The sequence below is a fragment of the Epinephelus lanceolatus genome, chromosome 12 (genome assembly GCF_041903045.1).
Source record: "Epinephelus lanceolatus isolate andai-2023 chromosome 12, ASM4190304v1, whole genome shotgun sequence".
NCBI lineage: Eukaryota > Metazoa > Chordata > Actinopteri > Perciformes > Serranidae > Epinephelus > Epinephelus lanceolatus.
The window spans coordinates 17,449,992-17,472,891 of record NC_135745.1 but is presented as its reverse complement, the minus strand read 5'-3'; the positions used below and the strand labels follow the sequence as shown (position 1 = coordinate 17,472,891).

Sequence of the window (22,900 nt, the reverse complement as noted above, 5' to 3'; positions counted from 1 at the left end):
TTGAGGAATCAGGTCATGATTTCTGGAAAGAGACATTCTTATTGAGTTTTTCAAAAGTCGTTTTTTTTTTTTTTTGGCGATTCGAGCACCACACGCCAAGTGCCATCTATTTCCATTATATTCATGAGAAGGCAGACATCTCTACGGTCAATATTTCCAACACTCAGCAACTCACCAAAACAATCTAGATCAATAAACAGCACTATGGGTAAGAGGAAAATATGTCTTTTTGATTCTGGCATGAACTGTTTCTTTAATAATGCAGAAAAAACATAAACATGAATAGCTCAAGTCCCTCGTCCCTTGCTCAAGACAAAGTCCCTCGTTCAAAGTAATTGAACCCAAATTTTAAGGGATATACGTAACGTCATATTGTCAATGCAGTATTTTTTAAATCCCCACAGACTGCAACCATCTTGAGTTGAAGCAGCGTTTTTACAACAGAATCCAGTCGAATACGAAACAACACCACAAACCACAGCCTCAAAAATGACCATACAAATGAATCAACACTTTTCTGTCATACAAGTGGTGTAACGAAACACAAGACACTTTAGTGCTGTTAAAGGACACTGCTGGAGTCAGGTGAAGGACAAACTGTCCTGGTTTATTTTCAAACATGGATGCAGTGTGTTCACATCCATATATGTTACCATGACTGAGATACATGACACAGAATAATGCAAACACATGGGTATATAAACATGGTCCCAGACTGTGTGTGCATATTCCTGCTGTGGTAAACACACAGATTAATGGTGGTGAAATAAATTTTATGCATCTGCCCCCTGAACGAAAAAGGAAAAGAGGGCGATAAGAAGAGAGAGAAGTGGCTGTGGGTGAGTTTTCTTTCCCCCGTCAGACTGATGTCAGAGTGTGATTGGGTGAATGATCACACCGGGACATCACACCACTGGCCTGATTTATAAATAGCTCATCTCCAGGCGTTAGATTTCGGCTGAAGGATGGGGGACATCGAGTCCGCAAAGCAACAATCTAGTTCTGCTAAAAATACATAGCAGTGAGGCTGCGTTGGTGTGAGAGGATGAACTGAAGAAAAAAATAAGTCAGATGAATGAAAAGATTGCCCCAACAGTGATTGATGAGCTGCACAAACTGCAGTCCTGATGAACTGGCGGGAAAACAAGTCACAGAGACGGACGGGCGGCGTCTCCATCAATAATTAATTAAGACTGTGTACACACACCGGAAATACAGACAACTTGTTGTTTAATGGCCGGCTTGTGGGTTAATACAAAGTTTCCTACGTGATGCGGATACATCAGATCACATGACGCCACAGATCATGCACCAGTAATGTGAACAGGAAGTCAGTGCACAGGAGTGGCTGCTGGAGACAGCAACGTGAACAGCTTCACATCAACTCCGACTTCTTAGTCGATGCTTCAACTTTAAAGGAGAAATCCACCGTAAAACACTTTGACACTGTCGAAACAGATAATGTGACTGCATCTGTGGGCATGTTTTGTTTTTTGTCACCATGGAAACTTAGCCAAATGTAGACTACAGCTAAAATAGTCTATCTTTCAACATCGGATGTTACGCTCCGACAACAGATGGAAAGTTACAGCTTTTTTCTTCTGTTAGTCAAGGAGCATTGTCCCTGAATAAAACAAATATAACAAAATAAAATAAATTAATCCCTATTAAATGTCAGGTTTTTATTAAAAAGCAGCATGAGATTCATGGTAGTATAGGCCGTATATCACTTGAAACACTGACAGAAAGTTTTACAGAGAAACTAATACTTCTGTGGCCTTTCTGCTGTGACCCCATTAAAATTACAATAAACTCGACATATTTAATGTCTCCATGTTATTTTTAGATAGTACAGAATTTTTAAGAGCTCCTAATATCCTGTAAGGCGATATTTTTTTATCTTGTGCCCACAAGTTGATTATCTTGTGTGAACAAGTTCGCCTATTATCTTGTGTGCATAAAAAATATTTACCTTTGGGACTTAAGATGCTCCAGAGAATTTAAAGTTCTCAAAGAATATGTTCCATTCTCTTATGTTAACGAAGGATTATTTGCAGGCTAATGGTTAAACTTTTTTACTCTCTAAGTACACACAAATTACACAGGTAAGTGTGTGAACAGTGGTGCCTGCATCGAGTGTACGGACTGTAAGTACACCACAAGGCTTAAAGTCCTGTTTCCACCGAACAGTACGGTACGGTACAGTTCAGTTTGGTATGCATTTTTTCCGTTTCCACTGTGAAAAGCTGTGGATGGTACAAATTTTTGGTCACCCCTCTGTTGGGGTACCTAGCACACAGATCTGGTACTAAAAAGTGGAGCTGTGAACACTGCAGACGGTCACTCTGCTCAGGGCTGAGCTGTGACTGGTTTTGAGGCTCATGTAACCACTGTTCATACCGTGGAGAGTTTTACACATATTAGTTAACTATAACTATAAAATGAAAGGATGTTTTGTTGCCTCTTGCAGCAGCTGTAGTGGAGAAAAAAATAATTGAATCCACTTGGCCGACTGCCGGCAACTTTTTAAGGTGGAATGTTAATGTATGAGCTCACGACGTGAATCCATCAGCACACCTTGAATGTGACAACTTTGACCATTACTTTAGTTTTTATTGTCTCTCTTGGATGACATACACTTTTAGTAATGAGTGGCTCTTCAAGCGTTTGCGTTTGAAAATATATTAACGGGACTGACAGGATTACGTGAATGGCATATATCCTAAACCTCACTTGGAGAAAAAAAAGCATCGTGGAGCATCGTTCCTGTGGGCTACGGCAACCCTAAACCCCTGAGCTTGCCTGAGAAGGACTACATGCATAAACCTGCTATTTTTAAATATCCCATGGAGAGAGACACTCTCACTGTAGCCTGCAGAGAGACTCTCACTGCAGCCTGTTCTATTTTGTTCTGAAAATATCGGCATGCAACCTCGTTCTGTGGCTGATAAACGAGGTGCAGACTTCCATCTGTGTCACCGGTAATGAAGAAATACAGTGAGTGGTGGACGAAACAGTGAGTGACAACAACCCCGCCCACATGAGAGAGTACTGTTTGAGGTGGTATTGCTAAATGGACCAAGGGTCTATGTACCATGTCTGAAGGGTTACTTTTGGTTCCAAAGGTACCATACCTGAAGTGTTTGGTGGAAACAGGGCTTAAGCTGCTTTTTTGTCTGCAGCACTTTAAACACAAAAAATTACCCAATTCACATTATCCTTGTCACAATGTTCATATTTTGATATTGTTTTATAAAGTCTGACTTCCTGACAGCTTTAATGAATTAAGTGCCCCAGGCTTCGAAGCCAATTTTCATATTTGGCAAACAGTGCAATTACAGCTTCTGGGTCCGTCACATGTTGCCACTGGGCCCAAAAAGACTTGTTTGCAAAGACTTACATTGTGAAAGAAATGTCGGTTAATCAGTGGATACATTTTTTGGACCTGCAAAATACCTTGTTTTACTATCACAATTTGAACCATTCAGTGCGATACTATTTGGAAAGTCTTCAAGAGCCACAAAATTAAATCATTTAATCCCCATTTAAGTTAGCATACCACTAAACCATGAGTCTCTGGAGCTCTTGCTCTATGGGGCTTAAAGATGCAAAAGTGGTGCTGATCATCTGGGCACTGTTATACACCGCAGTCAAACATTTTTAACTGCATATGCCACCAATGCGTAAGAATAAACGGGTTGCCGCCTCCAACTCTGTATCCAGTTCTCTTTATACATCTATGGTTTTAGCAGCAGACTCTCGAATCTCAAAGCTTTTTGCAAGCCCTTGAATTAGTCAAGAAGAGTTATCAAAACAGAGCAGATTGTCAGTCATGTTTTTTCTTACTGTGCAAAAAAACTCTCTGCTTCAGCCACCTACCACTAAATCTGAAAGTTGCAGTTTTTCTGCATATTTTGTTTTTCAAAGGTATTTTACATAATGTAGGAAACTGAATTAGGAGTAACCGAGGGAACTTCAGCACTCATCATAAAAATGCACTGACAGGCTGGCAGCATGATATTGTATAACAGTGTCAGAGTATCTGATGGTGGATTTTCCCTTTAGGCATGCAAAATGAACCAGAGTAAGCAGTTAATATCCACCAGGCATCAAACACAACCCCCCACAGGTGACAGAGTATAGAAAGTGATGAGTGTTAGCAGCGGTCTTCTTCAGTTAATCTTTGGAGGGCTTGTTAGTGTGAGAGGAAATAGCTAGGGGTGACATCTGTAAGAGGGAAGAGGAAAGAAAACACTGTATGGAAAAAAAGAGTGAAGAAAGTAAAACATCACAAGAAAACGTCACAGTCCATCCAGTCGCACATATGGTGACAAAAAACAGGAGGACCTGGTGGAAACACAGTGTTAGAATAATCCAGATATTACACTATGGGGTCCGCACAGGGCCCCCCAAAACAACCTGCACTGAGGAATGTGTGAAACGTCCAAAAGAGTTGTCTTTTTTGTGTCATGTTTACTGGTTTACACATGATCAGTAGTCAAGACACAATCTGAAGACTCTTTGAGCCACATGGACTGAGTTTGCTTTAAAGGACCATACCAGTGGTTTTGCATCTTATTAATGTCAAATCATATATATTTTACATTACTGCCAGTCTTAGTTTCATTTCTTCTCTGTGTGGTATGACAATCAACTGGCAAAATTTTGGAAAACTGCTTCAGATTAATGTGGCCCTCCAACAGGTAAAAACAAAACAAACAAAAAAAAACAAAACAATTACGCCTACAGTCTGTTTGTACCAGAGGCTATGCGACGCAGCAGAGCAACCTTGTGTGTCTTTTTATATGTCACATTAAAATACATAAATTAAATCAGTGCATCCCGTAGTTAAAACATCCAATTAATTAATTCAGTACCAGTTTATTTATCCTACACTTCCAAACCCTGCATAACCAACTGCATTATCCCCTGGTAAAACTCAATATACAGTGAAGCTGAGGCTGAAGAAACCAAGCTCTGCCACCCTGACATGACGCCCAATGTATTTTGCCTGTTAGGTTTTTTAATGCTAGACTTTAGTGTATGAAGAGCAGTGAAAAGTGAACGAGTTAATGATTTAAGACAGCTGATATACACCTCGTATCCACTTATGTATATGACTGGTGTCCGCAGATCTGTAAAAATACAGATGATGCCTCTAGTGTCCAGTGTCTAGTGTCCAGTTGATAGCAACTTGGGGAGGCTAATATTGTCTGTCTTTCGCCATCCAGTAGTTTGGAATATTTGCTTGGAACATTACCAGGACAAAAACAGGACCAATATCGCATGGCAACACATAAATCAATGCGTTGGCCTGCCAGGTACGTGGTATGTTTTGTGAAATATTTAATTAAAAAGACGTATGAACAGCTGAACGAGTCATAATGACAATGTGAATTTATATATTGTATAGCCATATTTTAGCAGAATAATATTACTCAGATTCACAATGTGTTAAAACTAGATAAACTAGTTATTTTCAATCGTACAGATTCACTTGACATCAACACAGGCAACTGAATTGAGGAAAATAGCCTGTTAGCCAGTTAGCAGCCTGTTAGCTAAGCTACGGTCTCTCCGAAATCCATTGCTAAAGTTCAGTTTTTTTAATGTTCTTGAGGCAAATTCCGGACCAAAATATTACAGAGGGGAGGAGTTTGGCATAGGAAAGAATGGACTTACAGTTGTCTCGTCTACGCAAACATACATAAGTGGCAAAGAGGTGTTAACTATCTGTCCAAATAGTATATGACGCTGTACTTCCAGCAACAAGAAGATCAAATAAGTTGCTGCTCTCAGCTGCGATGGACCTCACCAAAACAAATCCAGCTTGATGAATGTTTGCTGTACCTGATTACCTATCTCATGCTAGTCTCCTAAAGTTGATGTTCATACTGTATTGGTGGAAAATTTTATTTAAGTCTAATATTCTAAAAATGTATGGTATGATAAACAGTAAGTGTGATTTATGTGGTTAATGGACTAAAACATGCAAAAACACCATTATGGTCCTTTAAAAAAACAGATGATCTTTAACAAAGAAACTGAGCATGCGTGCATTAACACGAAGAAACAGATGCATGGCCGTCGCACAACTTTTGACACCACTCCGATGGCTTCACACACTGTCACTCTGCCGTCCTGTGAAGCATGCATTAATGAAGAGGGTGAGGAGGAGGAGGAGGAGAGGGGGGGAGGTCTGCAGGGCGTGAGGTGAGAGGTCCGTGTGGCTGGTGAACCCACCGCCAAAAGGTTCGTAGAGGAAGAGGAGGAGGAAGAGGAACTTACATCACGGAGACAAGCAGAGTTAGAGTCCCCAAGGAGTTGTTAGTATGACAGTGTGGTTCTGGATCAGAGCACAGCGGACAGGGAGGAGGAGGGAGAGATAGAGCCCAGAAGGGAGGAGAGAGGAGGGGAGGAGGAGGGAAGATAGAGTGGGAAATGTTAATTGGTCAAATCGGGCAAAGAGGAAGTCTGAAAAATCTGGCATATCACAGGCAGAGAGGTTTACCAGAAGAAATAAGGTGGCCGATTTCAGTTTGCAGACCATACCGAAAAGAAAGTAAACACACACCCATTCATGTTCGACCTGGAAAAAACACAACTGGGACACTGACCTAAGTTTATTTATCAATATACATTGCAATGAAAGTGATAAAGTTACTACTGGGAGAGGTTTTCCGACACTATTTCTACTGACGTAATAGTAATTCTGTTATATTAGGCCACTGCAGGACTGTTTTTAGATTTAAGTTATTTTTTCTTCAATGCCATTAAGTATCTTGATTTGACAGATATTTCCTTCACTGTATTGCTGAAATGTCGATCAACAGAAAGCGAATCGACAATAATTTGTTTCTCATATATTAAAGAAAACTTGCCAAATATTTGCTGATTTTAGATTCCCAAATGTGACCATTTTCATTTTATTTCAAATAGTGTGATGTCTGCGGAACATTTTGATGGGCTACTTTCACTGTTTTCTGATGATTAATCACCCGGTTTGGATGTTACCACTCCATTACATGGGAGTTATTAGTGGTTATCACCGTCATAGAGATGAATTAGTAGGATCCTGCTAGAGCAATCATGTCCAAAGTCCGTTTGGGGGCAAATAGTGGCCTGCAGACCTATTTTAAACAGCCCTCGTCTTGACTTTCAATACTATATGATAAACACAATATTGGGTTATCATCACGTTGATGACTATCATACAGTTTGTAGATGTGCACCAAAACTACGCAGGAGTAACTGATGTGTTTTCATAGATAAACAGTAAACAAGTAAACAAACAGTTAGGCTGCCTAAGGCCAGATATTTCCTGAAAGGCAGCAGACATGGCCACAACAAAGACGCATAAAGTCAAGAGCGAGGGATGCTGCTGTCAGGAGTGATGGAAAGTTGAATGCTTTCTCACTTAAAGATTAAACAATTGTTTTTCTCTCATTTGCAAGTGATTTTTTTTAATAACCCATATGATGTGAGAAGCAGCTGACCCCCTGGTAGTTTTACATTATCTAATCAGGCCCTCATTCAAAAAGAGTTTGGACACTCCTGTGCGAGAGCAACTACTATGTTCAGAATGTTGTTAATCAGCACATTAGAAGGGCATGTTATTGTTTTGCAGTGAGGGAGGAAATCAGCTGATAATGTAATAGTATCATAAAGAGCAAAAAAGTCTGTGTAAGGAGGTAAGTCGGAGTTTGGACGGAACTAACACAGGACTTTGACCCAGGAGACTGGGGTTTGTGTCCTGTGTGAAACTGAAGGTCAACTGTGAGCTATTTTAGGTACTTTATATATGGCTGGTGACAAAGACCATAAAGTTTTTCTAAACCTAACCACCTAGTCTGTGGGAAAGTGAAAGTGAAACCTTACGAAACTGGGCATTAAATGGGTGACAACGGCATTCTGAACAGGCTAGTTGATGCAGCGGGAGCCTTCTAACCCTTATCTATGACGCTGATAACCACTACTACCGGCCATTTATTCAAATGATGACATTTGAATTGGGTGCACCACTTGAATGAAATAAAATAATTGCTGTAATTCACTGGGTTAACTAAAAGCAAAAATTATATCCAATGATGGTTTCTTTACTGAATTTCTAGAAAATTTGCTTTTTTTGCTCACAAAACACATCTGATATAAATTTGAAATGGTGTGATATGGGACCTTTGATTAGTTGACTGACAGAAAACTGGCAGATAACAATTCTAATAACTGGTCAATTGTTCAAGTAAATCAATGAATAAAATAACTGCTGATTACACATCTTAAATGTAAGAATTTGCATCTTTTATATCACTATCTTTTAGTTTTTGAATGTTTGTCTGATCAGACAAAATAAGCAGTTTGAAGACACTGCTGAGCTTTACGAGATTGTGATTGTGCATTTTCCACGATTTTCTGACATTTTACGGACTACACTGTTTAACAATCAACTGAAAATAATAATTTCTTGCTGTATTCATTTACTGGAAAAAAGTTTAAAAGAAGACTGTAAACTTACTTTTCCAGGACGTTCATTGTTTCATGACACTTATAGCTATCGTAACATTGAATTTGGGTTACTGTCGGGATTTTAAATGGTTTGAAGAGGGATCTTTGATGAAGATATTGTCCTTTCTTCTCACTGTTCCGTGTGTACATTCATTCATTCATTTGAAGCACACACAAAAACAGCAATATACGATCCATATCCAGCTCTATATTACAATATTAACATATTGCGTGCGTAAGTACCGTTGGAATCCATTATTCTGCTCTGTTAAAGCTGTGACCGTCATCCACAGAGGGCATCACTTAGTGAATGACTGCAGGAAAACACACACTCTGCTACCATCCATAAAATCAGATATCAGACTCTAATCTTTCTGTCTGTTCTGCAGATCAGTGAACAGCAGCTGGTGAATCCTTGATGTAAGTGGACATATCAATCAGCATATGTGGGATTATGTTGCTCACTGTTCATGTTATGGTTTCAGATTTACAGTAGGTCTTTGATTTGCTTTTCTGTAGTTTTAATCTATCGTCTATAGAGGCGCCCCAGTACATACAGTAAACTGAATGCACTTTACTTCCTGTTGCATCATTTAAACATGACCAGAACGATGGTTTTCTGTGTGTTGTTTATTTTTTCCCACAGGTCAGCTGAATGGGTGGTGAAAAGGGCCCGACCGACGTGACAGAGCGCTGATTTCATTGAGTAAATTAGCGCTTTTCTTGGTTTATTTTGGTCGAAGGGAAATCAGATCACTTCAAAAACTGGAATCAATTGATTAATCATGTAACTTTGTAACTATGATCTCACCCAGCCCATTAATGTGAGATCAATAATGCCACTTCTCCGGTTATCAGACACAACAAACTGGTTTCGGTCGGGCCTCGGTCAAAGTTAAAGCACAGAAATAAAAGTCCAAACTACAAGAAAGTCACTACAGTGAAGAAGAAAGTACAGCAGAGGAAGAAACCTTAAAGAGTGTCTACATACAGCCATGAAGAAAAGTTCAGTATGTTTGAAGAGGGTCAAATATTTTGACATTACCATTGCATCAGTCAGTGCTTTCGATCTGAGAAAAAAGCAACATTTTAGTGATATTATAACGTAGTCGATCTGATTAACAGATGCCTTAAAGTTTGTCTTCAAGCATTACAAGGAAAATCCAAGGCAAAGTCATACATATTTTTGCGTCATAAAACATGGACCCCAGATCAAATGAATGATGAAGCGATGAATCCAGTGCGGCTGTATATTTACCTCCATACATCCAGACTGTCCTCTGTCTGAGTCGGCCTGCCTGCTGCTGTCTCTGCTGTGGCTGCTCTGTCCTCCAGCCTGCAGCCTCCTCTCCTCCCTAAAGCTCTGCTCCTGCAGCTTCTTATTAAGGATGCGGGCTGCGTTTTCAGCCAGCGTGTAGCCCGGTGGGGCCGACAGGTCCTGCCTTATGCTCACCACCTCTGGGTTTTTGTCCCCCTGCGTCTCCACTATCAGCTGCACCGGGCTGGGTGAGCGTCCGCGAACAATCCGTAAGCATTCGTTCCGGGGGTCTGTTGCGAGGGCCCCGTGACCAGGGCTGGGCTCAGTGGTGGAGGGTGGGGTGGGGCGAGAGCGACTGGGGGACTTGTTGAACTTCTGCATGGACTCATAGGCCACAGGGGTGTGGTCGATGATGTTGAAGAGGCTGGAGAGGCCGTCGTTGATGGTGGTATGGACGGGGCTGTCACGAGTGGTGGTGGAGCGGGCCCACGCTGACTCGTTGTTGCCCTTCTGCGGTGTGGTGGGGGTGGGGGCGCGGCTAGTGTTGGGTAGCTCAGCCTTGTTGGATGTGGACAGTTTGCGTTGAAGCTTAGGTGAGCCGTACTTTGGTGAGCAGCAGGGTCGCTCAAACTTACTCTGGACAACAGGAGAGTACTGAACCTTCCTCATGCTGCGTGACGGGGATGAGATAGGCGTGCCTCCACCTTTCGGGGTGAGGCAGCGGTGGGGGCTGCTGGTCAGGTTCCTCAGCAGGTCTGTTTGTAGACCCACACTGATGGTCTGGGTGGTCTGAGTGCCTCGCGTGGTGAATCCATTGGTCTGGCAGGCGGTGTCCCGGACGACAGGCCCTGGCGGTGAACGGATGGCGTTCCTCACAGAGATGGCCACCTCCTTCATGTCGTCGCTCATGTTTCTGGAGAGCTGAAGCTCCAGAGAGGAGGTGTAGCCCACAGTGGGGCAGATGGCCGACTGGTTCGGAGAAGTCCTCAACCCCCCACCCTCCAGGAGCCCACATGCCCACCTCCCACTGCTGAACACCTCATCTGGCCCGCTGGCTCCAACCCCGGCCTCTCCTCCACCCCTGGCTTTGGTCCCTTTGGAATACAGGAAGTCCGGGTCTTGGGCAGTAGGGCGCTCAGCAGCCCCAGGTCTGGTGGGGCTGTGGAGCAGGTGAACCCCATAGTGCTCCACTCCCACCCCTGCCGCCCCTGCTCCATTGCCCCTCAGCGGGGACTTGTGGCAGTGCTCGGGGCTGCTCAGGGTGCTGGTGGTCAGGGTGGCGCTGGTGGTGAGGAACCAGGAGGCTGGCTGGAATGGTTCAAGAACGAGCTCCCCTCCCCGGGCCTCGGGGGGTTTGTCTGTCCACACTTCCCGGGCAGGACCCGGGCCAGACGCAGCTGATGGGAAGTCCCAGCCCTTATTGTTGAACTCCTCAATGTACTTGAGGTCGTCTGGGGACAGAGGCGGGGTGACGTCATCTTGGCCCAAATCGCCCTGACGAGTCTTGTCAGGGAGGAACGGCGAGCTGTCCATTAACCGCTGGAAGTCGCTCATGGAGCACACCGACTTTGCTCTGGACAGGACACACACACACAAACACACACACACACACAGTTTATCAACACCAGCTTCAACTGAAACCAAACATCCCAGCTCAATCATGATCTCCTTTATACTCTTGCTGCAGAAAAAAAAAAATCATAAATATGCATTTATGTTTTTTGAAAAGCAACTTAATGCTTTTCAATGTTTAAAAACAGTTTGAATTATTTAACAGCACAGTGAGCCGGATAACTTCCTCGCCATAACAGAAACTTTCACAGAAAAATCACCAGGGGGAAACTCGCTGTCACTTCAAGTAACAGTTAATAGAATCAACAGCCGATCTCTCAGGGGAGCGATGTGTATGTATGAGCAACAGAAATGCTGCAGGAGGCTGAATAATCTGAAGCCAGTCAAACCAGTTCATGTATTTACTGTTGACATTTATTAAAATGCAGCAGCAATAACAGAACAGTTTACTCGTTAAAACACTCTTTGAACTCCGTTTGACTTGAAGACTTTGTCATGAGGTTACCTGAGCAGACTCCCACCGCCCATCTCGTCCTCTGGGTTAGCAGTGTCACCTTCTCTTTCTGAAATCTCATTCAGGGCCTAAAACACAACAGATACATATAGTTAAATTATGTCGAAAAGCTTCAATTTATAGGCAGCAACATCAGGAAAAATTCTGTAATTTGTTTTTAAATGAGTGAATATCTGTCATTTGGAAACAAACTTTTGGAAACTATTAAAATAACAATGAATAAAACAAATGAAAACAAATCACTGTGGTGTTTTGACACCACTTTAAGCTCCATTATCATTTGACTAACTCGTTTGAAATCAGGCTGCAACTAATGAAATTGTCTCAACTGTTCTGGACAGCTTCATTAATCATTTTGTCTATAAAATGCCAAGAAATGGTGAAAAATTGCCATTATGTAAATTACGTAATTTTGCTTAAGAGCAATATATAACTTCCCAGAGCTCAAAGTGATGTATTCAAATTGCTTTAATTTGACCCATGCTCTCATTTCTCTCACACCCAAATTTTTATGCTGCTGCTCAAAGCACTACATTAATAAAGATGACTAGTCTCGACTGATGTGTGTGTGTGTGTTACCTCCTTCATGCAGGGGAACCTCTTCTCACTCTCCAGTCTGGAGGGTGGAGGCACTTCCAGGCCGCTGAGGGGGTCCAGAGACAGAGCGTCCAGGAACAGGTTCTCCGTTGGTCCTTTCAGCCTCATCGCAGCCCCCTGCTCCTCCAGCATGGCCTCGGAGTCTGAGTGGGAGCGAGTGGGAGGGGGAGGGATGGGGGTGGATGTACAGGGGGAGCGTGGGGAGCGCGGCGAACGAGGGGCGCTACAGGGACTGTCCTGAGGAGAGAACACGCCTCTGTGGTCTGAGCCGGCATCTTTGATGTCTGTGCCCTCGCCTCGCCGGCTGTTCAGCTCTCTCTGCATCTGCACCAAGAATGACATAAGATAGATACGAGGGGATCAGTCACAGAATTTATTTGACATTTTAATTTGTTTTTAAACAAATTGTAGTATTGCAAGTTTCAGCCAACTATATACAAATTGTTTACACATGAAGATGTCAAGAAATATAAAAAAGTTTTGTTTTTGTTAATTGCCTGATATCAGTCAGAATTAGGGTTGGGACTTGTTAGGATTTTAACGATTCCGATTCCTTACCGATTCTTTCTTAACGGTCCGATTCCTTACCGATTCCTACATTATATGCATTATACTTGCTATACTTAAACAAGTATATAATAAACACAAATGCAATCATACAAATACAAAAACTTTATTCTAACTGTTGCACAGTACAATTATATGAAAATACACATTTGTGTGTGGTGTGTATTTCAGATTTAGAGCTTGTATCATCTCCCTGAGAATATATAACAACAAGAAGTGATTCTCTGATTTCTACAGTAACACTATTACCTCAAATTAACCACAGCAATGTAATAAAAAATACTTATATGCATTCATGCTTGGGCACTGTTATTTACGTGACAACACCTTAACAGAACACACACACACATTGGCTGTTTGTTTCTAATGCTCCCCTCGCTGGAAGCGGACCTCCCACTGCCCACCTCCGCCTTTATTAAACGCTGAAAATAAAATAAAAGAGGGAGACAGGTTTCTCCTATTTTATCTTATTTTGTTATATTTCTCCCTCTCCCCTCGCTGGACGCGTCTGACCTCCCGCCGCCTGCTCCCGTCTCAAACACGGAGGTCTCCCTCTCCGCTGAGCACCCACGGCGCACGCCCGGCCTGTTAAGTAGCCTGTAACCATGACAACTGTGTGACACAAACTCAGTGCTTTAGTGATTGTGCCCGATAGTGTCGGGCTCGGTCGGGTTCGGACAGAAATATGCGGCCCATGCCGCACGCTAATGGAAATGCACGTGATGTTTTGTTGTTTTTTTTTACAATCTAGGAACTGTTTGGAGGAACCGTTACGCCAAATGTGATGGAACCGATTCCGGAACCGGAACTTTGGACCCGGTTGACTTTGACCTTTGACCTATGATTCCCTAAAGGTGTTCTCGAGATATTGCATTCACATGAATGGGATGGACGGACAGATGGACGGGCATAAAAATTTGTATCAAAACTTTTCAGCCAATATTATAAAAATAGTATTCAGCCAAAAATTTTTGTTTTAATAAACACATGACCTAAACAAACATTTTGATAAGGATCCCTTAAAGTTGTCAGTGCCATCCTTGCTACTACTGCAATATTTGGAGTTAGCCTGGAACGACCATACTGATGATGTGAGCTCAACTCTGTATCAATGGACTCGGTGTTGCCCCAAACACTGTCAGTGGGCGGAGGTCCTCACCTTGACAGACAAATCCCTTCAGCCAATCAGCGTAACAACACACCAAGGTATATCCTCATCACCAGTGGAGCCAGTTGATAAATCCAGCTTTTGCCAAATTTACCTCCGAGAAACTCTGGGAGTTCACACTTTTGTTCCTGTTTAATTGTTGTTAATGGCTCAATGTCCGCAATAACTTCACTTATTGCTGTGTTTACTCTACAGGTGGTGAAAGAGCGTGTTGAGCTCATGTCATTAGGATGGTCTTATCAGGCTTATTTGGAGTAGCTCAACAGGATAAACATCTTTGGTGCCAGCAAAAAATATGAAAGCTTTTGCATCTCTTTTAGCTAAACTACATATATTGCTTAAATGGAAGGAAAAAATCCCTCTAACATTTAGGTTATGGTTCAAAGACCTCTGACATCATTTTTCATTGGAGAAAATTCACAATTCTACAAAAGGGTGTGCTCAGAAATGTGTGGCAACCATTTTTGTACACAGAAAAAATGGATGCCACCGACACTGCATTATTATTACTACTGACTTCAATTTATATATGGCTAATTTATTTTTTTGATTTTTTATTGTTCACGGTACTTTTTAGTTTAATTTATCTTTATTTTTTGTCTTATATGTACATACCATTGTTTATTAAATCAATTCTGTTTGATAACTTAACTGTCAAACAGGAAAAGGGAAGAGGAGGATATATTGTGTATATGCAACTGTATTTGTGAGTTATTGCATTTTGTATGTCTTTAAATATCCATAAAAAGATTTGACCAAAAAAAAAAAAAAAAAATTTGCCAGTGCTCTCTGATGACAATTTATATGGTAACTCTGTTTCTAAACAACCTAATAGATAATCTTTGGCATTTTGTACTGACATTTCTTGCTACTTATCGGTAAACCAGTACAGATACAGAAATATATTACATATAAAAACATGGGTTTGCTGGGTTTATCGGTCCCTTAGTTTGGTCCCTAACATTTACAGTATGTTTCATTTCCACAGTGGGAGGCGTTCGTCACACTCTGCCTTACTTTAATACAGCGAACTGAACCCCTTGACTGTGTGCCGCTGAGTAATCCACCTGCTACACGCGGGGTTAAGTGCCTTGCTTCAGGCTCGAGGTTAGAGGAGAAGAAGCACATAACTCATTCACTTCCACCCTGACAGTCTGAGCAGTTCAGCTGGTGACCTGTGCTTTATAGTTTGCAGCATATGCTTCGCTGAATAATGCATCCCTGCTTCCTGCTGTGTCTCTACTTTCAGCTGTGCATCAGCAGTTTATTTTTTGCTGTTTTTAGAGTGTGCTATTATTCCTGTACCTACTTTATATGTTAATACTCTCACACTCATATCATATTAACCAGCTCATGTTCCTATCTGCAGTGCTGAACATCACACACAGGCGAGGTGAGACGCTGCAGTTCTTCTAATTAAATCTCACAGAGGACATCAATTATTCAGTAATCCTGAGTATTTGTTGTATCTAGCCTCGACTATTCTAAAGTACCAAACAACAGAGGAGATAATCGCCTTGGGTGCTTTGTCACTTCTTCTCTCTCTCGAATCCACTTGAACACAAACACACACATTGCTTAACAAGCAAAGGCTTCAGATCTTTAAATTGTGGGGAGTTTTTCTGGTTTGATCTGTAAAGTTTGTGAAGAAGCATTTAAATATAACAATGTAACATCAATTTAAGTGCTCACTGATGCGCAGCCATGCCAACATACTGGTTTTGCCAGGGTTTTAAGATTGGAAGGGAGTGAAGTAAAAACAAACTACGATGTTGGGCGATACTGAGACGGCATGTCGATTTAGAACAGCCTCAGTAGCAGCAACTATCTTGTATATTGCACCCGACATTGTTGTTGTTAATGTTCATTGGTTCCGGTGCACCAATTGACAATGCTTGACAGCAATATTAGTCCTGCCTGTGGCACTGATTCGCTAATCACTCGTCCCCCACGGCGCACATTGGTTGTTTCTAATTTCAGCCAAGAACTGCTGTTTGATGCAACAATGCCAGATGAATCAGTCAACTAGTCCAAGGAAAATAACATTTCTAATGATATTAAATACAGAGAGGCAGAAAATCTTGTGGTTGATTAGTCAGTTGTCAGAAAGGAGCTTTGGAAATTACTAATTTTCTATAAGTCGCAACAAGCCAAAGAGCCAAACTTATTTTTTGGTTTCACCTTCTCAAATTTGAACATTTAATGCTATTCTCTGATGTAATGTAAAATGGATATCTTTGGATTTCAAAATGTTTTGAAGACATCACCTTGGGCTTTTGTTATGGGCACTGTTTTTATTATTTCTTTACATTTTATAGACTAAACTAATAATCTATCAGTAGCAAAAAGTAGAATCAACAAATTATTGATGACGGTGCATCTCTTAGAAAATCCTCACATTTGAGAGGGTGGAAACAGTTGGTTGCATTTTTGCTCGACACAAGACAAAAGATTTAATTGATTATCAGCATTTTTTTGCAATTGAAAATCCGTTCTTGACCTTGGAAACAGCAGCTGACAAAACAATCACACCATGTTGTCCATTTTAGTCGTTGTTCTGGAGCTTTCAATCATAAAATATTTGTGGTAAAGTTCAAGGTCAACAAAAATGTCTACATCTTCATATTTCCATTGCTTTTTTAAGCACTTTAAGCACTTTAAGGACTTTCCAACAGTGTTGAATAAGTTGAAACTGGTAAAGTTCAATCTTGACCTAAGAAACAGCACTGAAACAGAAGTGTGGTGCCATCGAAAGCTCCACAACAGCTGTGATTGTTTTGTGAACTACTGCATCCGAGGTCATAAATGAACTTTCAGTCCCACTCTTCAGGCCCTAATGGATGAAAAGTCCCTAAAAGTGCTCAGAAAAATGTAAATTTGAACATTTAGAAGTCCACAACAACTGGGGAGTCTCCATCTGGTGAGGAGGATGGTGCAATTGAAGACTCAGCTACTAAACAGCTACTAAATGGACTCTGCAAAACTGCTTGTTAATGTTCCTCTGACTAAGTAACTAAACAGCTAGTGTCTAGCCTGACTTGATCTGAACCTTCTTATTTTAATCTTTTCTCTCTTCATCCTTTCCCCTCTTTTCATCCCTGTTCCACCTCATCCTTCCTTCTCTCTTTCTTTTTCCTACTATAACTTTCCTTTCTTCTGTCTCTTTCCACCTCCTGCCATCTCTCACCCTCTCCATCTTGCGGTGGAGCTCCCTCATGCTGTCGTCCCACTCCTGCCGCTCCCGGTCGAAGCGCTCCAGCAGTTCGACCCTCTCGCGGCTCCACCTTTTCTCTCCGTGCTGCAGCTTCCAGCGGAGGTCCAGGGAGGTGCTGTGGCTGTCGGCCAGCAGACGCCGGTGCTCCTCGCGCTCCAGCTTCAAGGCCCGCTCGGGGTCTTCGGCCGGCTCCCCTTCACCTCCCTGAGCTTCGCCGCGTACCTTGCCTTGCACCTCCTCCTCCAGCTGGTCAAAGAGCGAAGACACAGTGACGTTAGGCTGATTACTTATTATTAAGTCGTTATACTGCTGTGCAGTGCATAGACAAAGAAGATGGATGAACCTGTGCTTTACTTTACTTTAGTTCTCAAAAAAAAAGAAAAAAGTTAACAGTAAACAGACTGTCCACAACATAAGTTTGCACGCAATAAAAAGAGCCTCTACCAAATTTGTTTTTGACCCATTTTTGTAGCACCTACCATCCACAAATTAATATATTTTTTTCAGCAGAGAGATGCATTAGTTTCCAAAGTTTTGTCAAAATCCAAACAGTAGTGTCTGACATATTGCACATGACATACAGACAAACCATCTTTCACTCTTTTGGATTTTACTTTTTGATCCTTTATTCTATTTTTTGGTCTTTGAGTTCAATAAAACAAAATAATAATAAGCTGAAAACAGAACAGGTCAAGTGCTCACAGCTACAAAATAATAAATCAGTGTCAAAGCAGATTAAAGGTATAACAGAAAATGTGTAGTTTTTTTGTGTATAGCCTTCTCGTGTTACCAACTAACAGAATTTATGAACAAGATAATGATGAAATGGTTCACTGGAGCTGTTTATTTAGACAGATGAAATAAGACTGACTTTAGTCCTGTGTGAAAAAAATGCAAGCCCCTCGTTCATTTCAATGAGACGAGTCCAGCAGCACAGCAGGGGTGTCAATGCAGGGTCATCCAGTGAAAAGGTTTAACCTGCCTTAACTTTAGCTGCAATGCAACGTCAGCTGCATCAGCCAATCAAATACATGCAAGCACATATTCCTGGTAGATTAATTTGTAAGGTGAATGGTGTATTTCTACTGTTTACTTTGTAACTGTCCTGACTAGGGCTGGGACATAGCAGATTTTCACTACACAATTACTGTGGCCAAAAGAATTCATGATGACGATATTATCGTAATATTGAAATGTTATCAGTGAAATTCATCTTTAACTTTGTTTATTGTGTGTCTTGTCTCTTTTTTGGCAAATTAATTGCACTCAAAAAACGAGAGTAGAGATGTGGAGAGAGTCTGTAAACATGAATGTACAAAGGTGTAGAATAAGAGTGATTACACTTAATGGATAGTGACAAAGCAACCAGATGGCGTTGGGGTAGGGAGACAAAGTGAGGACTGAAAGAAGTGCAAATGATTTTAGAGACGCAGGATTATTTAAAGAATATTATATGTGTATTATTAACAAAATATCAATTTTCAACTTTAAATATCACGGTTACCTGTATGTTGGGACCATAAACTGTAAAAAATAATTGGCGTTGCTACTGTGATGTCACCCATTGGTTTGTGGACTCCTGCTTTGAAGCCTCGAGGATGGCATTTTAACCATCGCCATCTTGTTTTTTTGGAGCCAGTAGTGACCAAATTTGGGTGAGAGGCTGGTGCTGTGGAGGAGCGAGGGGTTGATCTGACTGAGAAGCTGAGGAAACTAACAGACAGCCTATTACTCAAAGCAGCCCGACATTAATTAAACTTTAAGCCTTAATAAAACATAAATGGGTGAGTTATATAAAAATTCACTTCCTGTACAGTTGTCATGAATGTTGAAATTAGCTATAGAGACCAAAGCCATTTTTTGTACCAGGCTGTAAATATATCTATTTCTGCTGTAAAGTCGGGCATTTAACATGGGAGTCTATGGGGACCTACTGGCTTCTGGAACCAGCCTCAAGTGGCCGTTCAAAGAACTGCAGCTTTTGGCACTTTATGTTGGCTTCATTTTTCAGCCCCCAAGGTTGCCACTTGGTTGTGACACCCCTAGTCATGACAAAAAATAAAATAAGTGCAGGCATGATAGATTTTCAGATTTGTAAAATTCTGTCTTAAAATGTTAAACCACTGTGCAATGTGCAGACCAAAGGAGACCACAGTGGTGTTTTAACGTTTTTGGTATGATTGCTCGCTAATACAGTATAAACCACTGAATCTTAATTCCTCCTACTCACACAATGAGAGCACAATGAGATTATGATAAGGTAGCGTTAATTGTTTTGTAGTCGACAGTTAAAACTTGTTCAGGCTGTCCTCCCAAATTTATATTTCAAACCACCTGCTGGTAGAAGGACATGAACTGAGGATTGAGATGCACTGCAGAAATCTACAAAGCTGCAGAACAACAGGGGGAAGCCACTCTGGAAGAACAGAGCTTTGTAATCTTCAGACGGGCTTTGATGCTGCAACATAATGGTACAAACCAGAGTCTGCAGTGCTGGAGCTGCTGTGTGAAGAGCGAGTCAAGGCTGCCCTGAAACATCAGCTTACATAACTCCCATTCACAATTGTTTGTCTTGTATGGTTTTATATTGGGTCTGAAAACTGTCTGATTATATACTGGGCAGGATAACATGTACAGTAATAGCTGCTGACTGAATGCCAAGAGCCAAGATGTTGGACATTATAAATACAGACAGTAATTTTGGAAGCTTGACACAGTGCCAGTGACCAAAACAGAGTATGAAACAGGAGCCAGCCTCCTATTAATATCTCAAAAATGATCTTATATCCACATATAAATACACAGGTGAGGGTAATTTCCTCTTCTTCTCTGCTCTGTTGGGCTGTGTAATAATCCTGAAAGAAAAAAACAGCAGTCTCGGGGCATATTTCTGAAGTCTTAATCAGTACGAAGCACAGTGGAGCAAGAGAAGAACTCAACATTGTGTTATCAGAGGAAACTTAAGTAAATTAGTTCTCGTTGGGGCCTTCAGCGACCTCTGCTCTGTGCAAGGATATGAACCATGTAAAAGCTCTTCAGATTAGGAGCACCAGAGTTAAAAAGATAATCTTCCTCCTATAAATCAAGCTGCTTAATTGGGACCCAGAGCTGCAGTTTACTTTCTATCAGATGCAGCAGAGAAAAGACACTGCTCTGCTACTGTAGGTGTCAAATTTGATCTATCAACACTGTGGTCAAGAAACAGCATTCAATATCTCAAAATTGATTGCAAGCTTTGTTTGGCTGATCGTGCTCTGCCTCTCAAAGGGAAAGTAAATCTCAAGTTGAAATCAGACACAGCCGACAGTGAGTCTACAACTGTACCACAGCACATCATGGACTCAACAATCCTCTGTACCACACTGTTGTGCCATTCATACAAATGCAGGGCTTCTCACTGCAAACATAGTACTGATCTTTTTGTCAACTGTGAAATATTTGCACCACAAATAGCAAGTGTTCGGTAAAACTGGGGTGTCAGATATCATCTACCAGTGGTGGAAGAAGTACTCACATCTTTTACTAAAGTAAAAGTAGCAATCAAAGAGTGTAGATATAATCCTGCATTCAAAATTTTTACTTACGTCAAAAATACAAAAGTTGTAGAATCAATACATATCTAAATTACCAAAAGTAAATACACTCATTACACAGAATGGCCAACTTCAGAATAAAATATATTATATAACTGGATTATAATTATTGATGTATTAATGTATTAAACACTTTTATGTCAAAGCAGGTAAAGGTGGGGCTAATTTGAACAAATTAATATAGAGAGGCGAAGTACCTCCGCTTTCTGTGGATCACAATGGGACCTCATTTCAGAAAAAAATATGTATGGTTGTTGCGTGTGAGACGAGAGATGCAGTTCACCGAGTGGTTTTACACAAAACTAAATGGTACTACAACAAACCCACAACAAACTGGAACTTTCTTGACTTGCTAAATTATCTTTTAAATCAACAAAAACCATGTGTGTATTTCATTACAATTTAAACATGATTATTTGTCTCTTGCTGCTGATAGTTGTACATATTTTTCCCAAAATAAGGTCCCATGGGGGACATTGGTAGGGGAAGAACCTCACAACACTGCTCTGTTGCTTAATCCATTAGAATACATCATAATTAACTTGTTAATTATATTTTGTACCTTTAACCTGAATCTGCAAAGTAACTAAAGTTATCAAATAAATGTAGTGGAGTCAAAAGTACAATATTTGCCTCTGAGATGTTGTAGACTAGAGGTAAAATAATCAAGTACAATACAGGTACCTCAAACTGTACTTTAGCACAGTACTTGTGTAAATGTACTTATTTTCCATCACTGACGTGTAGTCTTGATGTCCACGGCCAATATAATGACGTCCATCCTGACCACAACTACGTGCAGTAGAAACACTTTCCCACTTTGGTTTCCCCAAGAGGGAGTATCAAAAAGACACAGTGTCAGATGGCAATGCACACTGCTAACACCCGGTCCCCCCATGAAACTGAACCCAGAACACTGAAACGAGTGCCTGAAAGCAGCACATAGTATGCACCAGTTCTCACTGGGATTTCTCTGCACACAAGTAGATTACTTTGTAACATGAGCGGGGTTATTCAACCCTACAACAGTCACAACTGGAAATGAAACAATTATCACTATGATAATATTTAAAGAAAAAGAATTGTATCTCATAATGTTATGTAGAGTTTTGGCATTTGATGATCCTTCAAACTCATGCACTTGTTCAATCAAGCCTGGATCACACGGAAATGCATTTCTGCATGCAGTCTTTTGTCTTATAAACAGGGTTTTTTCCTCCTTTGTTCTCCGGAAACCTCCCTCCCACACTCACAGTTATAAAACAAATCTCTGTCCAAATAAAGACACAAAAACACTATCACAGCACTGTCAAGAGCAAACCAAACCATCAGGCATCAATATAACTGTAACCATAAAGCCATGCATAGAAGAAGAAAAGAAGATGTTGGCCAATTAGAAGCCTGAGAAAAAGCTATTAGGGAGGCTACCTGGGACAGTGACCTCAATATAGATAGTGGACGAGTAACCATACATTTATATGTAAACATGTAAAAAGTCCTGTTAGCAGGTTAGAGCCAGCACTTGTTGTTTGTCTGCCATTGCACGAAATATCACCTCACCTGTGACACCTCACAAAGGAGATAACGGTTCACAATCTGCTGTTACAAGCTGAGTAAGTAAATAGCAAAAACTCTATTTTCCCTGTCAACACAGCAACACTGAAAATGGAGTGCTGAGAATCTTCACTCTGAACAGAGTTATACAAAAGACTCGGTTTTTAGTGCCCGAAAATGCAGTTTGTGGACGAAAGGCCAAAATGCGTAAAAATGCTGCTTCCATTTACCTTAGAAGTTGGAGGTCGGAGCTGGTAATGACGTTATGCCTGAGTTGATCACGATCCAATACAATAATAATTGTTGTTAGCAATACCAGTTCAACCCAGGTTAGCCATTGTTAGCAATACCAGTTGATTAT

General features: G+C 41.1%; 1 protein-coding gene across 4 annotated transcripts in view; it reads right to left on the bottom strand.

The window, feature by feature from the left end:
* mtcl1 (microtubule crosslinking factor 1) overlaps positions 1–22,900 on the bottom strand; it is a 97,833-nt gene that overhangs the window by 4,830 nt on the left and 70,103 nt on the right. Inside the window, exons 10-15 of one of the 4 annotated variants that reach the window (XR_004502912.2) lie at positions 17,366–17,638; positions 12,426–12,767; positions 11,838–11,914; positions 9,761–11,333; positions 9,548–9,572; positions 6,289–6,346 (exon numbers count right to left, since the gene is read on the bottom strand). Coding sequence is in view for 3 of the 4 variants with exons in the window: in XM_033650152.2 (XP_033506043.1) it covers positions 6,308–6,346; positions 9,761–11,333; positions 11,838–11,914; positions 12,426–12,767; positions 17,366–17,638 (2,304 nt within the window). In the remaining variant the exon portion in view is untranslated. The remainder of the gene's footprint in view (positions 1–6,288; positions 6,347–9,547; positions 9,573–9,760; positions 11,334–11,837; positions 11,915–12,425; positions 12,768–17,365; positions 17,639–22,900) is intronic. The other 3 variants (XM_078173043.1, XM_033650152.2, XM_033650150.2) reach the window with 3 other exon arrangements.